This window comes from Aspergillus stella-maris (assembly GCF_047715825.1).
Source record: "Aspergillus stella-maris strain CBS 113639 unplaced genomic scaffold BDV14scaffold_127, whole genome shotgun sequence".
Lineage (NCBI taxonomy): Eukaryota > Fungi > Ascomycota > Eurotiomycetes > Eurotiales > Aspergillaceae > Aspergillus > Aspergillus stella-maris.
In genome coordinates this window covers 1-22,737 of record NW_027396921.1, presented here as the reverse complement: position 1 = coordinate 22,737, position 22,737 = coordinate 1, and the positions used below count along the sequence as shown (strand labels likewise).

Genomic DNA, 22,737 nt, shown 5'->3' with positions numbered 1-22,737 from the left:
ATCACTGTCTAATCAGATGATCAGATAAAATTCGAGGCCCCGACGCGATCCAGGGGAGGGATTTGGAGGGTTACACTCTGGCACCTGGTATGTTCGGTGTGCGCTAGTTTGGGGGGTTCCGAGGTTCGATTGCTTTGCTGTTTTGCGAATAATAATTGCGATTTGCGAGGGTTGCCTGTTCATGATTCAGAAGGGGCTACTCTGCACAGTTGTAACCCGCCTGCTAGGTGTTATTTCACAGCCCCGCATCTCAGGCTGTCAATCTACCTAACCTACTCTGTACTCGGACGTTCATCTTGAGAAGCGAAAGACGGTGAGTCCCAAGACTCCCATCGCACCCCATCCGTCTTGGAACTTCTTGGTTTGGGGGACAAATCGATCGAATCGTCACGGCTGGACATTGGCGATCCGGTGTCGGCGTTCCTGGCTCAAGCCACTCGTTTCTCAGTCTCACTCACGGCCAGCAGGATCCCAGGAACCTGGTCTGGTCTGGTCTTGAGAAAACGGGATGAGGGGTAACCCAGGCTGCAAAACGCGGCATGCGGTTATTGCTTTTTCTGTGTGGGACTGCTTTACACTGGTACCTAGGTACTGAGAATGTGGAAGTGGATCTGTATCTGTAAAACGATACTGTCCACCCCGTGCGTACGTCACGTATTGTATCGCTGTCCGTATCAGATAACGGGTTATCAATCAGATAAGATACCTACCGCCAATGCTACCCCCCACCATCCACTGAACGGTTCACGGCCCACACTATCCGAAGTTCTTCAGAATTCTACGTATCCTGCAACTTGCCCCTCCATCCTCGCTAGAATATGCTGAATGGGTCAATGAGCTGCAGGTTGCAGACTGCAGACGCAGCTCACTCCCTTCTATAGACTAGAAAGTATAGCTGCGTACTCGGAAACTACTGTCGCCTACCGTCTCCCGAGTCTCCCGGGGCACATGCAAGATCAAATTAACCCGCATTCCACGGTCCACGTCCCCTGTCGCTCGTTGCTACGTAGGTACTAACCTCCGTTCTCCGTCTCCGTTTGTTGAGCTAGAAAGTAGTCCGCAGTCTAGAAGCCTACACTATGCACACTAGCGATAGTTCCATATATCATATGTTTCACCCGGCGGTGCCACCCGCCTCCTGCAAGCTCTCATTGCAACATGGGATAATATGCAATGGCCAGTTATATCGTCCTGCCAGCTCGTCAATTTCAAAGTCTTCCGCGTGCTCCGACTCAGCTGTCAGTTTCATGCCGAAGTTGCCGCTGGCGATATCGGCGAGAGAATATCTTGGTCATAGGAAGTGCATGGTGGATACTGCACTGTGGACATGGGATAATGGTCGCCTAAGGGATGGGTAGGTCAGAATCTCACTTCTGAAACCCCTGGGTCTGCTCGGGACTCGGATCAGATAGTCGGATCAGATAACTTTGTTTCCCTCTCTTGGCTGACTATAGCTATTCCCTTTCGGTTCTGGCGCCTGGAGGTTCGGGTTCATCAATTTTGTTATGTAATGCGTAGCGTTCCTCTGCTGATGACAATGGATATATGGACAAAATTTTATCATACCTGATATCTCTGGCACTACTACCGTGTAAGGAAGGTGCGACGGTGGTTTTGGAAGGCGCGACCCCTTTTTGAGCAAGAAGCACAATTCGGAAGGAGCGACCGGTCATCTTCTATCTAGGAAGGCACGACTGTGCTCCAGTCTGGCTGTGGTTGCCAAGGTACGCTCGGGATCTTAATCCGTCCGCTATCCTTAGGTAACTTCCATTCAACTAGGGCTTCTATACTATGCTTTTGGTTTGGGTTGGAAACGTAGACCAATAGGACAACAGCACATGACATCATTTTCTTTTTCCTTTCTGCTAAAAGATATGAATGGAACATGTTAAAGGAATCTGACGTATGTTGATGTTGTTTGAGTCAGATAAGATCAAATAAACATCCATTCGAACCTTGTCTTTCCTTTAGGATCTATTTTACAAAACTTCTCAGTGTGTATTAACTGGATGGAATGGTAGGCAGTCTGTGGTGTATCCGTCATATTCATGTTCTAGGGCTGCTCTTAATTTACTACATACCTGAGAATTCCACGTAGAACCTTACTAGTGTCTAGATGCGACTACCTGGGTACATGGCGGAAGTAGAGCCTTGTCCACAAACTCATAGTCCCCGTCGGAACTCATTCAGCAGCACGCTTAAAAGGGTGCTAGCTAACTAATAGAGGTAGAATCCAGGCTAATCGCAAGGGTCCTGTCAAGCTGTATCTGAATTCGAGTGCTTCCTACCACCTAGGGCTAGGCACCTGAGTGATGATCGACCTCCACAGTTGCTCGTGAGCCTCCATACTATCAACCTTGAGATTATGCTCGAGAGACTGATTGGTCTACCATGCGTCGAATATCCAAAATAAATAGAGCTCTAGACAACAATGCTGCGTCTGCAAGCACCTTTGGAGATTGCATCTTCGCCTAGACGTGGTCAATGACTTTCTGGCAGGCTTAGCGTTGACCAGGGGTCGGGAGTCTTGTGTGATATCGGCCATTTATGACTACAGTTCTCCTGATAGTTTGAACAGGATTTGCTACGGGTTTCTCTCTCTATCTCTCTCTTTTCGGTCTTCGTAATGGCGAAATGTGCGATTTGCACGGCGCAGAGCCGTTAGTCAGCGCAGTGCAGCGTCAATCCCCTGAATCAAACCTAGGAGTAATAGCCCAGGCCACTGGTCACAAACATGTCTGTGCAGAGGGCCGGAGATTGCAAACCATTGCGTTCGTGACTACACGGCCGAGGACCACAATCTCAAGTATCCCCGAGGGGACATTTTGCTCAAGCCTCCATCCCTATCGACTCATGCGCTTTATGGGTCTGACTGATGAGAGTGAAAGTGCCTTCTGGAGGCTGGAGCGTGATACCCATCCGCCAAGTTGTTGGTGTTAACATTCAGCTGAGCAGCGCTTTAGAGTCGGACTGTGCCGATATCAATGTACCTAAGATGAAATGAGAAGAAAGCAAAGAATGATAACTTGCAAGAGTGGGGGTCGGCCGTTGGAGTCCTTTATGCCACGATCAATCACTCTATGCCATAGCTTCCGATAAGTAAGGTGATGCTCCGCCGGGGATTACCAATGTCTTTAACCAGAAGTGGCCCCTGTTGATAAGCAGTAAGCACTACCCTACTCTTGTCGGATAACGGCCGGGGTCCTGCAACTCAAATGGATTCCTGGGGGAAAGATAAGTAACAGGAAGGTGCACCGGTAGTTTAATAAAGCCTCGATAATACCCAGTCTGGTTGAACGAGCGGGACACAAATCATTAGGAAGGAACTGAGCTTCTTTCAGAACCTCCGGCCGAACTATGAGATCCAAGGATTTTTTTATGGCTCTGATGGGCGCAGCTCATGCATCGTCCCTGGCACCCCCTTGCAGCCCGCATACGTTCGACACAATTTCCTTATTTGGCGGCGAAATCCTATCTATATCGGCAACTCCTCTACATAATGTATCCGGACAGACATCAACGAGCAACTTCGACGTATTCCAAGTTACGAACCTCGACGTGTGCCAAGTTAACGTAACCTACACGCACCCGGGCCAGAAGGACTTTGTCAACGTCACTTCCTGGCTGCCTCTTCAGAGAAGCCAATGGAACGGCCGGTTCCTCGCAACAGGCGGTGGCGGGTATGCGTCTGGGAGCGGCGCCGTAGACCTCCTCGCGCCAGCCTCGCTGGGGTATGCGTCGGCCTCGACGGACGGGGGCCATACGTCTGACACCGAATGGGCGTTTGTAAGCCCTGGTAACATCAATTGGGCTGTCCTTCAGAATTTCGGTGGTATTGCGTTAGATGATCTCGCTGTGTTGGGAAAGGCTATTACGGAGGCGTTTTATTCCGAGGCTATCGAGTACTCTTATTTCAGTGGGTGCTCGACTGGTGGTAGGCAGGGACATACAATTGCTCAAAGATATCCGACGCAGTTTGATGGGATTCTCGCAACTGCGCCGGCTATCAATTGGGCCAGCTTTATACTTTTTCAGTATTGGCCTCAGCTTGTGATGAATCTTCTAGGTTGGTATCAATCGCCTGTTTGGAGCGACTGGAGGTAACAGAAAATGACAGGCGAATACCCATCCCCATGCGAGCTCGACGCCATTACCGAAGCGGCTGTACAGGCATGCGATGCGCTTGATGGAAATGTCGACCAGGTAATCTCTTCACCCGGTCTATGCGACTTTGATCCATTCACCATGGAGGGCAAAGTAGTTTCCTGCCCTTCGTCGTCTTCAAACTCCACCATCCAAGTGAAAATCTCGCACGCGGCAACCATCGTCGCCAAAGCGGCCTGGACCGGACCATCAACAGTAGATGGCAAGTTCTCCTGGTACGGCCTCAACCCCGACGCACCACTGAGCTCTGGCCTCGCGGGTACGCAGTGCAACGCGGACCAAACAAACTGCACAGCCGGGACACCCTTCTCCATCCCCGTCGACTGGATGAACAAATTCGTTCTCAAGAAACCTATCGCATCGGGAGCCGCAGGTGCCGCCACACTCATAAACCTCACACACGCTGAATACGACACTATTCTCCGGCAGTCGGTGAGCCAGTTCGAGTCGATCCTCAGCGCGAACGATCCAGATCTCACGGATCTGCGCAACGCAGGCGGGAAAATGCTGACTTGGCATGGACTCTCTGATCAATTGATTCCGCCGAACGGGACGTATAATTATTATGACCGGGTGCTGGAAAATGATCCATCAGCGGGCGATTATTATCGGTTCTTCCCTGCGCCCGGCGTACAGCATTGTGATGGTGGCAAGGGGATTTTTCCAAGAAATATGCTAGATGTCCTTGTTGATTGGGTGGAGAATGGGGTTGTTCCTGAGAGGGTGGATGTTTCTGATGGGGAGCGGAGGGGTGTCTTGTGTCCTTATCCTAAGCAGTTGGTTAAGGCTGAGGGAGGATCGGATTCAGGGATTTGTGCTTAGTTCGTAGTAAGATATGTAAACGACCTTTTCTGCGTTGTACATAGGTATGGTTGTCAAGTGGAAAGTGGGCTCCTATAGGAGTCCTGTTTAGCGATGAGCGGTAATTCGGACCCTTAGATAGCTCTCGACGATAGATGTCAGCCATTCTATCAACATACCGGATTGAACCTCTCTTCGTGAGATCTGACAGGGTAGTCTTTCTAGGTGGGTGCAGTCTTTGCGCTCCTGTGGATGTTTCTCTGGACGACGTGGCACGCGCAGGCCACCAAGGCCAACAGAGACTGAGGGGTATCTTGTTAGTTGCAGCAAGACAAGACAGAAGACGCATTGACTTGGTTTAATAGATCTGAAGAATGTTTGTGAAAATGGTGTTGCTGTTATACAATCGGCTCCGGTACACGGGCATGAAGGTTAAGTTGGGATGAGTGATGGCCAGGTAGAACCGTATCACGATGCTTTTTGAACCCAAAGAATTTTTGCAGAGCCAGTTATTTGGTTGCCAAGTTAAGAATGTGAGTTGAAGAGTGAATGGTGAAAAAGTGAATATCAACTCACGTGCTCTGGAGCAACACAAGTAGTCTCTCTTTCTTAGGTTCATTTTCTCTCTCTCTCTCTCTCCGTTGCTCTTCTTTTTTCCCAAACGTCCCCCTCGTCGTTGTTTCTTGGGATCTTGTCTGACGACAGGTTTGATAACATCATTCAAAACCCACCTGCAGATCCGACATTTCGATATGAATAAACCCCAAGAACATGTCGAGACCTGCTGGCTGCTTCTTTTACCTATCGAAATACGCCAAATAGCTTACAGAGAGCTGTTCTCTTCCATGGAGCTCAGAACCAAGATGTTCGAACGACCACCGGAAGAGAGGACGAACCTGAAGCCTGATTCCCTAGCGATCCTCCGTTCCTGCAAGCTTATCAACGCCGAAATTGGCAATTCCTGGTTGGGCTTGGTCACCTTCTATTTTCCGGGCGTCGATCGTCTACTTGACAAGCTCTCGGCGCTACCGAGAGCTACGCTTGGGAAAATCCGTTACATCCGCGTCTACGCTCGGTACGCTGAGCTTGACGTGTTGTCGGAGTTTGACGGAGCGATGTACCAGATGTCCTGGGCTCTCAGGTTACTTCCCAGTCTATGCCTGAATTTACTCACGGTCTTTGACGGCGCGAGCCCCGAAGTTGCATATCGTACCCTGGATCGTCTCGTCAAGTACGGTCACGGATGGAAGGAGCTACACTACACCCCAGCCGGTTCGTTTATGCTTGGCTTTGGGAGAGTAGAAGTGGACGATGAGCCTCCAATCCAACGTAAGCCTCAGCCGAGCGCTTGGAGTTGTGATCTGGCGGAACGTGATGGTGCGGACTCTGGTGTTTCTGTCACGATACACCGAGCCATTTCATACCCGTTAGACGCTTCTGACGGCGCCCTATTTGCGCAACGTCTATCACCACGGGATAGTGTCGAGATATTTGGAATCAACCAAGATCCGTCTCTTACACACAATAATGAGGAGATGAAAGAGTTGCGAATAACTGTACGACGCGGGAGAAATGCCGATATTGCAGATATGCCAGAGATTCCTCTCCTTAACAGCAACAAGATGGAGTGGCCCGGCGAGAGGACATGGAAGCAGATCCAAGAAGAGTTCAGACCCCTCGAGGGATGGTGTTGCTCCTGCTGTGCTGATATTGACACCTACAAGGCCGGATTCTCTGGATAGATTTCTACGGGGTTTAATAAGTCCATGCATGATTTCTACTACGATTTGTTCAATTGTCAGCAGCGCTGCTGTATTCGTGCTGAGAAGTCTTCGCTCTTCTACGCCAGAGTTGTAAGTGCCAGTGCCCTATCTTTCGTGTCCTGTGCTTTCGGACTGCTAATCCGTGTCTCGTTCTAACCCCAGTCCTCAGAGCTTCTTAGACTTTCACAACACCACAAGATAATTTGCCCCGTCAGAAGCAGATATACCACAACAATCCCCGAACGCGATATTGGATATGAGTCGGCTATTACTCGAGAGTTGATCATGGATACACAGAGGACATAGACACGAAATCTACGGCGCCGGGAGAGGATTGCTTGCTGGTTCGTCGTTCGGTATTTCGTCCATGGGATTCCTTCTCTTGTTGCTTGTATTCCTGTGCAAGTACTTGCTCTCACCCTCGCATATCCTTTATTACTTATTAGTCTCCAAAAAATCAAAACCTTCTCAAATTACCTATAATGACCGAATCGCGAGATTGAGGATTGTTCAGCGTCCTGCTTCACTCGAACTGGGCTACGCTTCGAAATCAAACAAGCTCCGCCCAAACCAAATCTGCTACCCCGAGCGAAAAAGAAAAAGAAGATTTGCTCATCAAGCAAATCGATCCCATCAGACAACAGACGCCCTTATACAATCCCAATAACACTCGCAACCTCCCTCACCTCCTTACAAGATGCCAATTCACCAATCACCCATAATACCCCCCAACAACAAGCGGATACTTCTCTTTACCAGGCCACTGCACCAAAATCGCCTCCCTCGCCTCATCAACCTGCTCAAAGTCCAACAATAACCCCTTCCCAAGCAACAAACCAAGCTGCTCCGTGACCCAAAACCGACACCCCTCCCCCAACTCACTAAACTCATAGCGATGCCTCCCCTCCTTCTCGAGAACGTCCACAAAGTCCCCCACTGTTAAGCCGGGAGATACATCAAGTCGTACATCCCTAGTCGCGAAACTCGGGAGTAAGTAGGGTAATGCGCTTATAACAAGGTTGCCTTTTGAGCCGCCAGCCAGCTTGGTAGAGGGGTATGTGTAGGAGGGCGTCATGTCGAGTTGGACTGAGGATGTTGGGCTGGTTGTTAGGTAGATGCTCCAGTGGTTTCCGCCTGTTTCGAGGGGGGCGTGCGCTGCGGCGCTTGTGTACAACACTGGGGAGTTGAGGATTGTTTCTTGTTGGTTGGCGGGAACATATTGGATGGGCTTGAATGGGCGAGGGGCGTAGTTCATGTTGATGGTGTTGGTTGTAGTGGGCTAGTCGTCTGTTAGCCCCAATCGACCAGGATACCGTACTGAGAGGGCATACTTACGTCCTATTGGCGCGGAACTTTACTCTGTTTGACTGGCTCAATTTCAATGAAGTGATCCGCAAAGTCATTCCTGGGTGAGATGAAGTCTCAATGTCCCGAGGCGCTGAATGCATGAAAGAGAGGGGGTTGCAGGATATCATGTGACCTTGCATTAGGCAGCTAAGTGGCAGCCTATCAAGCAAGAGAACCATATTTAAGCCCAGTGCCCCAGGCTATATTCGTTCTTCTTATAGAAGGTATGTAGTGTCTACAGGCTTGGCTCTCCTCAAGTCCCACGATCTAGGTAAGTGATGCATGTAGCCCTAGGTAGGGTCTTCCTTCTGCATGATTCAAATGCTTTTTGATTCAAGAGCGTACTATAGGCTGGATATTTAGATTCTTGATGGGCTGGGGTGGGTGCTGTGAAGACTGCGCAACATGGCTACGGTATCTAGCTTGAATCTAACCCTAACCCACACTATCCAGACCCAAAATATAAATCGGCCTATGGCAGATCAAGCTTTTGCATAAAATCTTTCCTTTCCTCATAGTCCCGCGCGTCCCTGGTATGTATCTAATTCAAGAAGGAATGCAAGTCCATTTGCAAATACAGCCTGCACCCGGCCGCCTCACGCCAAATGGAAGTTCACCAGATAACATCATATCCAAGCCAGTTCCTGACGGAGCCCTGTTTATATGGCCTCGCACGCAGCCATTTCCTGTCCGTAAGCATTAGGGTTAGCGCGGGTTTAATGCGCAAAAGCAGCAAACTTGACAGGTGAAAACATGAAGTAACTTACATAGTAATATCATAATTAAGCATACTCCCAAACCCAAGCCCTACAAGGAAAACCAACTGTGCAAAGAGAGGCCGGTGCCATAGAGTGCGATATGCTAGGGCCGTAAGAAGAAGGAGAATGGCGTTCATCCAAACAACGGGGTGAGTATGGTTGCGTTTGATGATTATCCAGGGAGTAGGGCTTGGACTTGGACTGGAATTTAAGGAAGAATTAATATTTCTAAGAAACCGGGAGTCTTTGTTGGTCTGGGCGGCTTTAGGGAGTAATATCCCTTTTCCCCAGTTCTCTCTGTGTGGATTGTACGTGAGCCGCCTTTTATGATGCAGGTACCATCTAAGGCCCAAGTTGTAAGTCAGACAGGATAGACGGGCACAATTAGATCCGTCTGATAAGACATACCTGCACAGTACATAATCTATCGTCCCCAAGACTAGAAGGCCGCCCAATAGAACAGGCGTAGGAAGAGGACCACCGCCAGAGAAGAACGAAACCACAAGCAACAGCAGAACCAGGGCGGCATTACTCCATACAACAGGGTGACTGCGGCTGAAGACCAGGATTTCCGTGAAGCCGGGGGGGGCTATCTCTTGCAGTTTTGCGAGTTTCACTTTGTACATCCGATTGAGATCACTGCCGCTTGAGGCCCGAGCAGCATTTGCAGGTGCTTGACCCGTTGATCTAGCGTAGTAATCTTTTGAAGGTGCTAGACAGTCGCTGGTAGAGAGGACACTTTGGATTTGACGAGTGATCTCCTCGCGCTGTGTGATGCTGGACGTGGCATCTCCTGAACCCGAGTGTGATGTCATGATTTCTGTGTAGCATATGGGTAGGTGCTGGTGAAGGGAAAGGCAACTGGACCTTCTAGGGGGCCAGGCACATTCTTATAGAATGCAGGTACCTGGCTACGTATGGTAGTAAGCTGATGGAATGGGGGCTGTGGCGACTTTCCCCACTAGATCCGAGGCCCAATAAGAAGCCACACTCAGTAAATGGGATAATGGGATCTACAAAATTATATATGAAAACATGTACATTAATAAAGATTCTGAACCTATCCATCAAATCAACCAAACATCAAGACCCTGTCTCACTAGGACAAATCATAGTCGCCATATCCCCATCAATAACCGTCATCGTGCAATCCGACAGATCCTCGGAACTCGTAGATGACGGCTCAGTCGTGGTAGTGGAAGATGACGGACAAATAAACGTTGCCATGTCTCCGTCGATTACGGTAAATGTGCAGTCGGATAAGTCGTCTGTACTAGTTGTGCTCGGCGTCGAGGTAGGAGTAGGGTACTCGGTTGTGCTACTGGGGCAGATGAATGTCGCCATATCGCCGTCTATGACGGTGTATGTGCAGTCGGAGAGATCTTCGGTGGATGTTGTTGCTGGGGTGGAGGACGGAGTAGGTGAGGTGGTGCTGCTGGTTGAGTCCGTCTCCGTCTCAGTCGTAGAAGGCTCAGTGGTCGAAGACACAGGCGTCGAGGAAGCAGAAGGGGAAGGACTGGTGCTAAGCGTCCCAACAGGCGTACTCGATCCCGTCAGGTCCCATTCACTGCTTAACTCGGCAATGACATCCGCTGCGCTATCGGCGGTCGTGATCTCGAAGGAGTCGGCTGTGCCTGTTTCCACGAGTTGCCAGTTCAGTTCTGTGGATGTGGATGTCTCTGTTGTGCTCGTTGTCGAGTCGGTCTCAGTGGAGGAGGTGGTAGTGGTAGTTTCTGGGTCGTCTGGATCATCTGGATCTTCTGGGTCCGATGGGTTTGGAGCGACTGTTGGGAGAGGAACGGTTATACCGCCGGAGTCACCCCCACCGCAGAAGAAGATACACGTCCAGCCTATACCGGGCGGCCAGATAATGAGCGGGATGACGTGGTCTCCGTCGTCGGTGGTGGTTGTAGTGACAGCATCCGTGATAGTGCTGTACTCGGGGTATGTTGTGGTCTCGTAGACAGGCGTGATTGTGATTGAGCCACTGGATAGTACCGAGGTGGTTGTCTGGTCTGACTCGGAGGTACTAGTTGAGGTTGATTCAGTTGTGGAAGTGGCTGTCGTGACGCTAGAGCTCGAGGACCCGGGGATTGCGCTGCTTTCCGTCGACGTATCGCTTTCAGTGCTTGTTGTTTCGGTGCTGGTCACTGGCCCGCTGCTGATAGGCGTAGAAGAGCTGGTTGTATCTGTACTGGTGACAGAATCAGAGCTGGAAGGTGTAGAGCTCTCAGTGCTTGTCGTCGAATCCGTACTGATGACAGGGGTACTGCTGCCTGGCGTGCTGCCTGGTGTAGAGCTTGTTTCGGCGGAAGAAGAGGTAGTGTTTGGACTCGTGATAGGCGTGCTCTCCTCCGAAGTAGAGGTATCGGTAGAGGAGATCACAGGCGTAGAAGATTCAGTGCTGGTCGTTGAATCCGTACTAATGACAGGGGTGCTAATCCCGGGGGTAGAACTAGTCTCTGTGGATGAGCTCGTGCTAGGGCTTGCAATGGACGTGCTACCCTCAGAAGTACTCGTATCAGTAGAAGAAATGACGGGCGTGGAAGTTGATTGTGTTGGCACAGAGACAGGGCTGGACGGGCTAGTTGCAGTAACAAACTCGGAAGTAGAGGTGTCACTGGAGGAAATAATAGGTGTGCTGGAAGGACTAGCAGCATGCGAGCTCTCAGAGGGAGAGGGTGTAGCTGCCGCCACAAAACCTGCCAATTGCAGGGCAAGCAACAAAGACTGCTGCTTGGAGAAATGCATTGTCGCTGTGTGTCTGTGCAAGCCTTGAGCAGCGAGAGAAGGGGTTCACGAGGGCACGTAGCCGGGAATATGTACTGGGCGGTTATCAACCAAGTATGAATGACTACTATTGAATTAAGGTGGAAATGACATTGTTCAATCTCATCCAATCAAGCAAGATACGTGCCAGGGGAGGGCAGTGCATCGGCAATGGTGCAGATTCAGGAACATGCCATGGTGACGATCTATCATTTCCTTTCGGCCCCATTGTTGTATCGCGGTTAGTCCGGCCTCAGCCCCGAGCCCTCTATCGCCCCGATATACCAAAAGAGCTTTAGAGCCGGTATCTCTAGACGAGCCCGCCCGTCAAGGCTCTTTTACATCTCCACTGAAGATCAGCCCGGCGCGGTCCGGGGGAAATTATGTGCATGGGGAAAACCGGCTGGACCACGCCACCTTGACCACGCTGACGATCAGCGATTGTCTTTGGCCCCAGTTTTGATTAAAGGGCGGCTCTAGTCTCTGTACCTGACAGGCTTATGCTGTCATTCTGCGGCTTAACAAGCCAAATAAGGTCTGGATTCAGGGCAGTGCCTGTCAATCTTGATCGAGAACCAATCAATCTACGCCGGCATAAAATCAGCCCCAGTGGGTACAGATCCTTCACCCTGCTAAACCGGGGTGAAGAGCCTGGCCCCGGGAACTGGTATTATACCTGGAACAACAGCTGAGGTACACTTGACTACTCTATGTAGGTTATGCGCCGGCCACCAAGACACGGCGATGTCTCAGCTCGGTATGTGCATTGTAACATGATTGACCTTGACGAGTCATGTCGGGTATACCGGATAGTCGTAGCATGGGGGCTATGCTAGTTTGAAATTATACACAGCACATCAAACCCAACGGGCTGACTCCATTCAGATGAGCAGCATCTTAATAACAGCACTGGTCGGTCAGTCATAGATACTTGATACCCGTCCTTTTTCTCTCTCTCTCATCTTAACCCTAACTGCCTTTCCTTTCCTTTCCCTTCCCTCTCCCTCCCAACCACCCATTATGCATTTCCTCCGCCCCCTCATAACAACAATCTCCATTACCTTCCTCACCCGCCCCGCCATAGCCGCCGTAACAGCAAGCTCCCTCTTCGAAACAATCCCTACGGGCACAGACGGCAACTGCGATGACAAAGACATTGACACAATGGTTCAAGAGGCCATCACATTGAACAACGCCGCAATTAAGGCCCTGAATACCCTCACGCAAGATAAGCTGCTATCTACCAGCGGTGAAGAAGGTCGGCTGGGTGAGCTGGCGACCGCAATGTGGGGCGTTCAGATGGACAGGCCTACGATTTACTTTAATTATAAGTATCGGTTTGATGAGGAGGATAGGGGGGTGTTGAGTACTGTTAAGGGTGAATTTTTGGACACTGGTGCACTGTACCTTAATGGAGTATGTCTTGCTGATCATTGTGGCATGCTGGATATCTAGGCTACTTCGACCAAGTCAACGAGAAGCTCCTCAGCGGAACCAACTCTGATAAAGGGAAACTCGTCTGCGGCGGCGAGGACTGGACGTATGCTAGTACATACGAGGATCTGGGATTCAGCGAGGAGGATGGGCTGACGGGGAATTTGGACCAGGGTAGGTCCCTCCACTTCTCTTCTCTTCTCTGCTACCAACCATCGCCCTCCCATAACTATCCCAGACTAACTAATCATATCTACCTAGACCTCTACATCTCAAATTACTGGTCCCCGAAAGACGCAGCCGGAAAGTTTCAGTTTCAAGAGGGCAAAATCATTGCCACGCATCAAGAGCGTAATGGGGTCAGTCTAGGCGGGAAAAGTCTCTGCGACCCGCCAGGAAAGGCCCAGACATGGGCTAAATCAAAACTCGTTATGATGTGCGACCAGTGCTTTGACCAGTCGACGCTCGTGGATCTCTACGCGGCGCAAGATTCATGGGCAAGTGGGAAGCACATTGACACGGTTATAACGGCCGGATCGGAGTTTCAGCATGAGATGTTTCATTATATTGATGAAGGGAGTAAGTACCTTCCCTTTCTATCTTATCTTATCTTTCTACCTGGAAGAAGGCTTATGCTGACTTCTTTGTGCTAGTCACTGACAAGACGGTTGATGGAGTGGCTGGCTATGGCTGGGCGAATACGGCTGCTATTGCTGATGCTCAATTTGGTCCGTTGCAGAATGCGGACAATTATAGGGTGTTTGCGACGGCGGTGTTTTTCGATAGGGTTAAGTGGGATGCTGATGGGACGAAGGAGTAATGGTATCTAGAAGCTGGGTTGAGATTGGTTAGATTGTGCTATTATGCTACAATATTCATAATTATAAGATGAACTTAGGAGTACTTGAAGGAAATCGAGCACCAATTGGCAGGTACGACCCCCACCATGCATAAGCGCCGAAGTAAGCACAGGATCAAGGGGCTAAGCTTCCTTGTCATGATACACCGCTCCAGACTCTGCCAGACATCGTATTTAACATTCTTCGTTAACACGAAAATCGAGACTAATGTATAAATCTCCAACCGCTCTACACAGAATGACATTGAAAAGCGCTTGTTTGCTCTTCCTAGCCGGCCTTGTCCACCTAGCATCCGGCGCAGCCCTAGAAGCGTACAACATCGACCCAGACACAATATCCATCTCCGGGTTCTCAAGCGGAGGTTTTATGGCCGCTCAACTTGGCATCGCTTACTCAGGGCTTTTCAAAGGAGGATTTGGCGTCTTCGCTGGCGGGCCGTATGATTGTGCGAGGAATCAACCTGTAGGCTGCACTGCATTTCCCCGCGCCGCAGCATTCTAAAGCTGAACTAAGCTAGAACTCCACCTGCATGAACAACAATGTGCCCTCGATTGAGCTCCCAATAGCGCATATGCATTTATGGAGCGGACAGGAAATCGACGATGTTGAGAATCTCAAGCATCGCAGGATCTATATCCAGACTGGCACCCTGGATAGGACTATCGGTCCGAACGTCGTATCACAGCTTCATGCCCAATTATCTCATTTTTCTTCTGAGGCGAATATCACATACGTTATCACCCCAGCTGCCGGTCACACATTCCCGACAGATTTCGATAGCGAGGGGAACAGCCCCTGCGACGTTTCAGGGTCACCGTACATCGGTAACTGCGGGTATGATGGAGCCGGTGCAGTATTGGAATGGATTCTTGGTCCTTTGACGCCGAGAAATACAGGCCGTCTAAGCGGCGAGATCATCGCCTTTGATCAGGCCGGAGACTATGGTGCAAGCGGCATGGGCACGAAGGGTTTCCTGTATGTTCCTTCTGATTGCAAGGATGGATCGGTGGTTTGCCGGCTTCATGTTGTGTTTCATGGCTGCACTCAGAGCTACGATTTTATGGGGGAGAAGTTTGTTCGGGATACGGGTTATAACCAGTGGGCTGGTATGTCTTTTCTCCCGTCTCCGCCAGGACTTGGCTGGGCTTCATAACCTGTTCTACGGCCATTGACAACACTGATGTGGCTAGACACAAACAACATTATAATCCTCTACTCCCAAACAACCGTCGACTCATCCCTCCACCAGATCTGGGATGGCGAGGAACATTCGAATAGACTCGCTTGCTGGGATTGGATTGGTCTCTATGGGGATGATATAGATCAGAGAGGAGGTCCGTATGCCCTGCCCTAATTGTTCGTTGGGAGGTTTGCATGTCCTGATACCGATTATAACAGGTGTGCAAGTCAGCGCCGTTGTGAACCAGGTCAAGCGAATTGCAGGTCCATTGAAAGGTCTCGAATACCATTCAAGTGGAGATGCACCCCACCATGGCGAGCTTTGAATCGTACAACGAAGGCGCGGTTCTCGTGGGCACCGGATTTCACTTGCTAGCCGTGGGTTTCAATCATATCGACAAGCAGGTTCCATGAGCCGAGCGGTTGCACATTCCTGAATATTCCATTGCTCATTTCTCCCTTCCTTCCTTAGATACCTATGTTTTCGAAAACAGCTATACTTATAGGAAGCGCCAAGGCTCTCCCTCAGAGCACAAGCGAAGTATTAATTACACGATGATTCAAGTTGCCCAGCTGTGCCATTGTTTTATTATCTGTCGTGGATAGCGAAGTATAGAGTCCCTAGGTAGAATCTGCTGGTTTCCAGAAAGTAGCAGTGACGTTTTCAGTTTTAAGATACGCCTGATCTGAAATCTCACATTATTCGGAATGAGTTTACAAACGCTTTGGGAACCAGTGGGTTTATTTTACATCTAGGCAGCTAATGCCATGGCCACTTATAGTAAGATTAAAGGTTGTTGATCCTTTATTCTATGTACCGCAGGCTAGGGGCCGCGACGAGGCAGCCGTAGCTACAAACTGATGGGGCTAATGCCAACCACTGGGCTTTCAAGGGGTCAAAGGACTTGAGACAGATTGGAGCATTTGAGCGCTCACTCTAACAGTCCCCTACCCAATGAAAATTGCCTGGTTAGAAAGTGCGTCTAGGCTTGTGGCTGTGCTGGGCTGGGCTACCAAATGGATAAATTGAGTACAGGTGCGAGAGGCCCTGATTCAAGCTGGGTCATGACTCGATAAATTCTGCCCGCAAAACCTGCACTGTGACTGCACATGTGTATATGTTCCACAAAACGCCCAGCCAAAGCCAAGGGCCAGCAGTCCAAATATGACGTGCGCCACCCACCGGGATACCAGATGAGGAAGCTGGCAAGGCTGAAGCCAAGACAGCACAGCGCAAGATATAGCCACGAAGGAAAGTTGTGGACCAGTTTGATCTGCAGGCCAAGCAGATCTACGACCTATCAGCCCCGATATGGCTGAGATGGTCGCACACTGGCCCCTCTTGACTCGTGCAATCGGACGGCGCGGACAAGTAAGGGTCTTCCCTGCGGCTCTACCCTGTTTTCAGCTGAGTCTCGGTGGCTATAAGGGTGGAAATATCCCGGAGTGTGGGCGAGCTCGCTGGACCCTGAAAAACACCGAGTGCATACACTGAGTCCGCAAACTCATCAAGCGAGCAGCTGGCCTCAAGGCCTCTTTCTATCACTATGTCGAACGCTCCCCGCACCGCCGTCTTAGTCCTCGCCCTCATCCCCCTCTCCCTCGCTCGAGACTGCTTCCTCATGAACGGCATAAACGTCACGGCCACCCACGCCCCTTGCATCGCCGACCTCGCCCCAACCGAGCACTCATCATGCTGCTCCAAAAAGAAAGATGTCTGCATGTCCAGCGGTCTCTGCCTATCGAACACCGGGCTATACTGGGAAACAGGTTGCACAGACGCAACATGGACATCCGACGCCTGCCCGAATCTCTGCCCAGACCGACGAGGAGGCTGGCAGGGTTCAGCAACGGGGGGCTGGACAGAGGGGGAGGAACATGACTACTGGCAAGTTCTAGCCTGCGGGCCAGATAGGACATGTTGTCGCACGCGAGAAGGAGTATCGAACTGCTGTGGGTTTGATGGGCCTTATGAGGTTGAGTTTGCTATTGGGACGCCGGTTGGGTTCAAGACGACGGCTACGGTGACGGATACGGGTACCGGGAGTGCGACGTGTTCGCCAGCTGGTGAGGGTGCGAGTGAGGATGATAATGTGTCTTCCGGGTCGAATGGTGTTTGTCGAGAATGTAATGAGACGACTGTTGGTGCGGCAGTTGGTGCGTCGCTAGGGGCTGCACTTGTTGCGGCGTTGGCGGGGATATGGTGTTTGCTGTACAAACAGAAGAGGCTTTCTGGTGAACTTGGGCAGTACAAGGACCATGTGGCGCAGGGGCAAATGCATGGGTTTTCAAAGGAATCCTCTGCTTTTGGGCCGGTGCATAGAGGTCATGGTGTGGTTGAGATGGACACAGCGAGACAGTATGAGCTGGACACGCAGTCGAGTAGGGCTTGATATAATTATTGCCATGGACCGATTTCAGTGCCAGGATATATCAACTAATCACTAATATTACTCGAGACGCAGAAACATTGTCATAGTACGAGTAATCAAATTTTTTATGAGTGGTTGCCCAGAGAAGGATGCGACAAGGCTGCAACAGCCTGTAAGACGCCCGGCCAACACCTACTTAAGAAAGAACCACAGCCCACCGGTCACACCTTCTCTTCTCTCGAACCTCCCTGTCATGACAACAAGAATCAAAATGAACAATCAACCCGGCCGTCCGGTCAATATGTGGGCCGCGGCTTTTGACCTTCTCGCCGATGAGGACAGAGGTCACTTGCAAGAATATCACACCAAAAAGACCTTCCAAACCGTCGACGACGCGCGTACCTTGTTGATCAAGATTCTGAGAAGGAACCTGCCAAATCTCTTCCGCAAGCTGTGGAACTCTTACGGGATCCGAGTATAGTTCCAACAGTCCAGAGATCGAGAACCACTGATGATATCAGATCTTCCCAATTGCCCTGCCATGTTTGTCCTTGGGCATGGATGTATTAGAAAATTGCACTTCTGGTTAATCCCCAACGGACTCTCACTAAAGTCCTCTTCAACCTTATCGACACATATGGCCTACATTTTGTACTTGACAAGTTCAGCCATGCAGCATCAGCTATAAGTTATAGCAAAGGTGAGGATAGAACACTACTTCATTTATTCATCGAGTGTACCATGTCAGCAACAACGGTTACGACAGCCATAAGAAAGAACTGTCCTGGACTCCTGTACCATGGTACATAGGAAATCGCAGCCCGCGGCGTGAACCCCGGCCTGGAAAGTTCTCACCTCAACCACAGGGTCGGATCTAGCGGCTGTTTGGCACCAATCATTGTTCTGTGGTAAGCAGTTCGTCGGGGTCAGTGGAGATTAGGATATGGTCGTTTGTCTTGGCCACTCATTCCAGGTGTCTGGGTCAAAGCATCAGAGTATTCGCAACTGAGACTTGTGTCAACAGAAGAAGCTCAAGACGAGCTGGTCATTTTAGCAATGCCATATAATGATCGACATTGCATATTTTGAGCGCCGGTTGAGAGGTATGAGGATGCGGTGCTTGCTAAGAGGCGGGCATGACGTTGAGTGGGTCACCATTTGTTCAACCCCCCCCCCTTCTATTACACTTTCCACTGCTATTAAGAGATCCTACATGGCAAATATGATAGTTATCAGCAGAGTACATTGACTACATTCTATGCAGTAAACAAAGTATCCAGAACTTGAGAATCAGCTTATTTGCCAAGTCCCTGGAGGCCCACGTTGGAGGCAGGATTTGGAGTAAATAGATAAGACAACCTATCAGTCAAGATAACGATGTGAAAGCATGGGTACTCCGAGACCGTAAGGTCCCTATCCACCTTGTCTCCAACAATTGGAAGCTATAAAATCCTTCGTAGACCCTCGTCCAGTCCAACGGATCGCGAGCTCAAGAATCTCCATCCCAAACCAAGATGCGCCTCAACACCCTGGCCCTCGCTGCCCTGGGGCTATCAATGGCCTCAGCATCCCCAGCCCCAGTCTCATCTCTAAGCTGGATATCCAACAACTCCACCCTTCCCAAAGTCCTAATCTGCAGTGCAGGCGGGACAATCCTCTCAGCATCAAACTACAGCCGTCTAGACAACATCCACTATGGTTCCGGCGACGGCCCAAGCCCAACCGACCTCATCGATGAGGTCCCTGAGGTCCTTGACGTCGCACAATTGGCCGTAATTCAGTTCCCGGTGACGGGTGGGAGCGCAGGCTTGAATTCGTCGCTCTACTTGAATATAAGCCAGCATTTGAATGAGTATCTTTGTGATCCTGGGAGTGATATTGCGGGGGCAATTATGTTTCATGGGACGAATACGCTTGAGGAGACTGTGCGTTTACCCTTCTAAGAACTTCCCAGGGATAAGATCAATGAGACTGACAATGGTATAGGCGTTTGGTGTGGATTTAACATTCAACTGCTCGAAACCCTTCATCGCAACAGGCGCAATGAGACCAGATAGCTACGTCTCCCCCGACGGCCGCTCAAACTTCTACCAAGCTGTTGCCGCAGCATCGTCTCCTGTTTCGCGAGACAGAGGCGGTCTAATTGCATTCAACGATCGCATAACATCAATCTACTACTCTACAAAAACGAACGCCAATACACCGGATACGTTCAAGGCCCTTGAGCAAGGAACACTGGGCGCGTTTCTAGGAGGCCAGCCTTATTACTTCTTTGGACCTAGTTTACCGGCTTATCGGCCCTGGTTCAATGTATCTGATACAGTGGAGCTGCCGTCTGTGATTATTTTGTACGGGCACCAGGGGTTCGATGCGAGTTTGATGTATGCGGCTGTGGCGAATGGTGCTAAGTATGTTCTCCCTTACTTGCATACAGATAACCATATATCTTGATCAGCGCTAATAAAACATTAACAGGGGCCTCGTTATCCTCGGTCCCGGCGCAGCGGCACTGAGTCCCTCCGCTCGTGAAGCAGCAGAGGACCTTTTCGACAAGGGTATACCGACCGTCGCTGTTCCTCGGCCTGTGACAGGGACCGGTGTACCGGATTTGTACCCCGGCGCGGTGTAAGTCTTTACTCCTCTCTCTCCACGTTCACTTCAGTCCTTGGGGCTAACAGTGATCATGCAGGATCTACGCAGGCTACCTCGGCGCTGAACAAGCGCGTATCACCCTGCAGCTGGCGATTAACGCTGGCTATGACCTTGACAAGACTAGGGATGTATTTGAAAGGCCGCTTAGGGAGGCGCTTTATACTTCGCCTGCTGCTATGGGGTATTACTTCTAGGTTGACTTGGTAGCACAGCGGGGAATCGTGACATAATAACATGGGGTGAAGGGGTGTGTGTTTGTAGCGCTGAAGGGAAAATGCATATATACCATGTCTATTTCACACACTGCTACAGGCTTTTGCGTTTAAGGATGGTTTAGATAAATCTGAAATATCTATCTCGGTCTAGATATTAGAGAAAATGTCGAGCTAGAACGCGCCGTAAGGGCGGCGATGGGATGGAGTGGGGCTTGTGGGATACAGTTAGGGTATTTGCATGGGAGAGATGTCAACCCCCGTTTGGGTCGTTTTTCTGGGGCTTTGAATAACAATTCTCAGTAACAAAAAGTATGCTTGTTAGCGTCTTGAGTCCTTGTTATGAGGGAAAATGAGATCAGCTCGCAAGCCGGCAACCTGAGTCGTGCGAAAACTCGTAGAAAGGGGTGGAGTAGTCGCCGGGTGCAACCGTAGGCGTATGGTTCCATCATTCATGGGCCTTCAAAATATCTCATACAGTAGGCTAGGCTATTATTCAAGCTCACAATGCCGAGCTCGCCCTGCATTTGTTCCCATCATCTCCTGCGGCTGTGCCGAGCGGCCTGTGGCTTTGCCCTCCAGCTCCATCGGTCGAAACGGCTTATCCTTGTCACCCTCAGCAAGCTCTGTGAGGCCGTCCCCACCGACTTCAGTACTTGTGGTACCAGTGAGAATGTTGGACTGAATCTGTTTCTTCCTCCGGCGATGAACCAGGGCCCAAATGCCAGCAGCGATAATGATCAACCCGGCTATACCGGCCCCAACACCAATACTAGCCTTTGCGCTTGTGGATAAGCCGCTGTCATTATAGCTGCTAGGTGCCCCAGTGGTTTCGTTCCCTGTTGCTTCGAGAGGCGTCCAGTGCTGAGCCCAGCTATTAATCCAGGACTCCTCTTCGGCTCCGCGGAGCGTCCGATCTGTAACTGCTATAGGTAGAATGAAGTCACCATCTGCATCTGCGTCTGCATTGGCATCCGCACTTGCATTCCACCCGAGTCCAGGCCCCGGTGCCTGGCCCAGGATCCAGGACGCATTATTCGCCCCCTCAAACCAATTGACCGCCACAAACGCCGCTTGCAGAAAGGCGCGGCCTAGAACCGGTGTACAGTGTGATGCAAAACCAGCTTCACCGATCCCAACTCTTCTGTTAAGAATACAACAGGCCCAGGGGAAGGAGGGGGCAGAATGACGTCTGTATCGACTACACGCACGTAGCCTACTAAGGAGCGGATGCCTTTAACGATAGGGCTCAATTCTATTGCTTCGATAGACTCTTCTTGACGATGTCTTTCTCTCTCTTGAGGGGTCGAATCCTCAGGGGGTTGGAGTAGCTAGTGGCCACGCCGCTAGTGATCACATGATCTCATAGATTCGTATCTGACAACCAGAATAGAAGCCCTTACTAAAGAGGGTTGACCCTTTTTGGTTCAGTGGCAAAATTCGATAGTATCATGTCAACCGCCAGCGTATGTGACGCCTTCCTATTTGGGATATCGGAATTACGCCCTCCGTTTCACCGAGATTATGCAGAGATTTCTGCTATTTCCACGGTACAAAAGTTAAGTCTCTTCTAGTTGCTTTATCAGGCTAGATTGCTTATTATTATCTGTGTATTTAAACTGCCATATGTAGCTAGATTGACAGAATCAGACCTTCATTCATTAATACTCCTACTGGCTGATGTCGAGTAATTACGCCTACCGGTGACGCTCATATATCATCTTCCCTTAATTCTGGGCTGAGTGCCAAGGCGCTAGTCAGAAAACTGAGTGCAGTTCAGTTGGGGACTTCGCCACTAATGGGAGCATAAGAGGCTTGGCAAGCATCTCGATTAATAAGCTCTGAGGCACAATTTCTTGAACCTTGAGGAAACATGTAGCATGTTCTAGAAAAGAAATAAACATAAATAAATTCACTGCCTCTCCCAGGCCCTCCTTTTGCAAAGAGATTAGAAAATAGAGAATAGAAGAGAACTTGAATTAACCAATACTATTATACCCGAAATCCTATAAAGGAAATTCGACCTGACGCATGTCCCAGGGCAAGGGTAGTTGCTTTGATTGCTGAACATGAAGGCCTGGCCTCAGGAGGAAGCCATAATACTTCTCTGCCATTTACAGATATCCAGTCCGGGCCATTGATAAGTATATCAGAATGCATTTTTGGGGAACTGGAAAGATTATTACCACACCTGGATTGAATATTGAGCGATCCCAGGTTAGTGCTGATATATGAACCATCTTGGGAGAATTGGAGTTCAGTGACTGTTCCCTTGATAATCAAGGTCTGCTGCAGGCCGCCCGTTGCCGGGTCCCAGAGCCGCACTGTGTCGTCAACCGAGCCGGACGCCAGTAGCCGGCCGTCGGGCGAGAAGGCCACTGACAAAACCGAGCTTGAATGGCCTTCGAGCGTCTGCTGCAGGCCGC

General features: G+C 50.2%; 10 protein-coding genes across 10 annotated transcripts; 7 read left to right on the top strand and 3 right to left on the bottom strand.

Annotated features, from left to right (window-relative positions):
• Positions 1 to 3,378: 3,378 nt before the first annotated feature.
• Positions 3,379 to 4,986, top strand: BDV14DRAFT_206231 (Tannase/feruloyl esterase; the record flags this gene model as incomplete). The annotated part of the gene is made up of 2 exons (XM_073774880.1): positions 3,379 to 4,066; positions 4,118 to 4,986. The coding sequence occupies 2 exons, from the start codon at positions 3,379 to 3,381 to the stop codon at positions 4,984 to 4,986; spliced, it is 1,557 nt and encodes a 518-aa protein (XP_073621809.1).
• Positions 4,987 to 5,828: 842 nt separating this feature from the next.
• BDV14DRAFT_206230 (uncharacterized protein) lies at positions 5,829 to 6,707 on the top strand (the record flags this gene model as incomplete). Its single annotated transcript, XM_073774879.1, has 1 exon — positions 5,829 to 6,707. One exon carries the CDS (start codon positions 5,829 to 5,831, stop codon positions 6,705 to 6,707), a length of 879 nt encoding a protein of 292 aa, XP_073621808.1.
• A 538-nt stretch (positions 6,708 to 7,245) lies between these two features.
• BDV14DRAFT_185843 (uncharacterized protein) lies at positions 7,246 to 8,148 on the bottom strand. Its single transcript, XM_073770732.1, has 2 exons — positions 8,064 to 8,148; positions 7,246 to 8,007 (listed from the first exon to the last, which is right to left on the bottom strand). The coding sequence occupies exon 2, from the start codon at positions 7,981 to 7,983 to the stop codon at positions 7,441 to 7,443; it is 543 nt and encodes a 180-aa protein (XP_073621807.1). The 5' UTR covers positions 7,984 to 8,007; positions 8,064 to 8,148; the 3' UTR covers positions 7,246 to 7,440.
• Positions 8,149 to 9,916: 1,768 nt separating this feature from the next.
• Positions 9,917 to 11,584, bottom strand: BDV14DRAFT_206228 (uncharacterized protein; the record flags this gene model as incomplete). The annotated part of the gene is made up of 1 exon (XM_073774878.1): positions 9,917 to 11,584. One exon carries the CDS (start codon positions 11,582 to 11,584, stop codon positions 9,917 to 9,919), a length of 1,668 nt encoding a protein of 555 aa, XP_073621806.1.
• A 1,038-nt stretch (positions 11,585 to 12,622) lies between these two features.
• BDV14DRAFT_206227 (uncharacterized protein) lies at positions 12,623 to 13,856 on the top strand (the record flags this gene model as incomplete). Its single annotated transcript, XM_073774877.1, has 4 exons — positions 12,623 to 12,998; positions 13,058 to 13,210; positions 13,298 to 13,615; positions 13,690 to 13,856. 4 exons carry the CDS (start codon positions 12,623 to 12,625, stop codon positions 13,854 to 13,856), a joined length of 1,014 nt encoding a protein of 337 aa, XP_073621805.1.
• A 277-nt stretch (positions 13,857 to 14,133) lies between these two features.
• On the top strand, positions 14,134 to 15,250 carry BDV14DRAFT_206226 (putative polyhydroxybutyrate depolymerase; the record flags this gene model as incomplete). Its single annotated transcript, XM_073774876.1, has 3 exons — positions 14,134 to 14,358; positions 14,414 to 15,002; positions 15,087 to 15,250. The coding sequence occupies 3 exons, from the start codon at positions 14,134 to 14,136 to the stop codon at positions 15,248 to 15,250; spliced, it is 978 nt and encodes a 325-aa protein (XP_073621804.1).
• A 1,372-nt stretch (positions 15,251 to 16,622) lies between these two features.
• BDV14DRAFT_206225 (uncharacterized protein) lies at positions 16,623 to 17,468 on the top strand (the record flags this gene model as incomplete). Its single annotated transcript, XM_073774875.1, has 1 exon — positions 16,623 to 17,468. The coding sequence occupies one exon, from the start codon at positions 16,623 to 16,625 to the stop codon at positions 17,466 to 17,468; it is 846 nt and encodes a 281-aa protein (XP_073621803.1).
• A 1,473-nt stretch (positions 17,469 to 18,941) lies between these two features.
• On the top strand, positions 18,942 to 20,293 carry BDV14DRAFT_207301 (asparaginase; the record flags this gene model as incomplete). The annotated part of the gene is made up of 4 exons (XM_073775113.1): positions 18,942 to 19,372; positions 19,434 to 19,855; positions 19,923 to 20,072; positions 20,137 to 20,293. The coding sequence occupies exons 1-4, from the start codon at positions 18,962 to 18,964 to the stop codon at positions 20,291 to 20,293; spliced, it is 1,140 nt and encodes a 379-aa protein (XP_073621802.1). The 5' UTR covers positions 18,942 to 18,961.
• Positions 20,294 to 20,542: 249 nt separating this feature from the next.
• Positions 20,543 to 21,547, top strand: BDV14DRAFT_185842 (uncharacterized protein). The gene has a single exon (XM_073770731.1). The coding sequence runs from the start codon at positions 20,819 to 20,821 to the stop codon at positions 21,104 to 21,106; it is 288 nt and encodes a 95-aa protein (XP_073621801.1). The 5' UTR covers positions 20,543 to 20,818; the 3' UTR covers positions 21,107 to 21,547.
• Positions 21,548 to 22,196: 649 nt separating this feature from the next.
• On the bottom strand, positions 22,197 to 22,737 carry BDV14DRAFT_185841 (uncharacterized protein). Its single transcript, XM_073770730.1, has one exon. It carries the CDS (start codon positions 22,469 to 22,471, stop codon positions 22,304 to 22,306), a length of 168 nt encoding a protein of 55 aa, XP_073621800.1. The 5' UTR covers positions 22,472 to 22,737; the 3' UTR covers positions 22,197 to 22,303.

Excerpts from the sequence above, each read along its gene's own strand:
- BDV14DRAFT_185843 (XM_073770732.1), bottom strand. The coding sequence starts at position 7,983 with ATGAACTACGCCCCTCGCCCATTCAAGCCCATCCAATATGTTCCCGCC.
- BDV14DRAFT_185842 (XM_073770731.1), top strand. The coding sequence starts at position 20,819 with ATGCCGAGCTCGCCCTGCATTTGTTCCCATCATCTCCTGCGGCTGTGC.
- BDV14DRAFT_185841 (XM_073770730.1), bottom strand. The coding sequence starts at position 22,471 with ATGCATTCTGATATACTTATCAATGGCCCGGACTGGATATCTGTAAAT.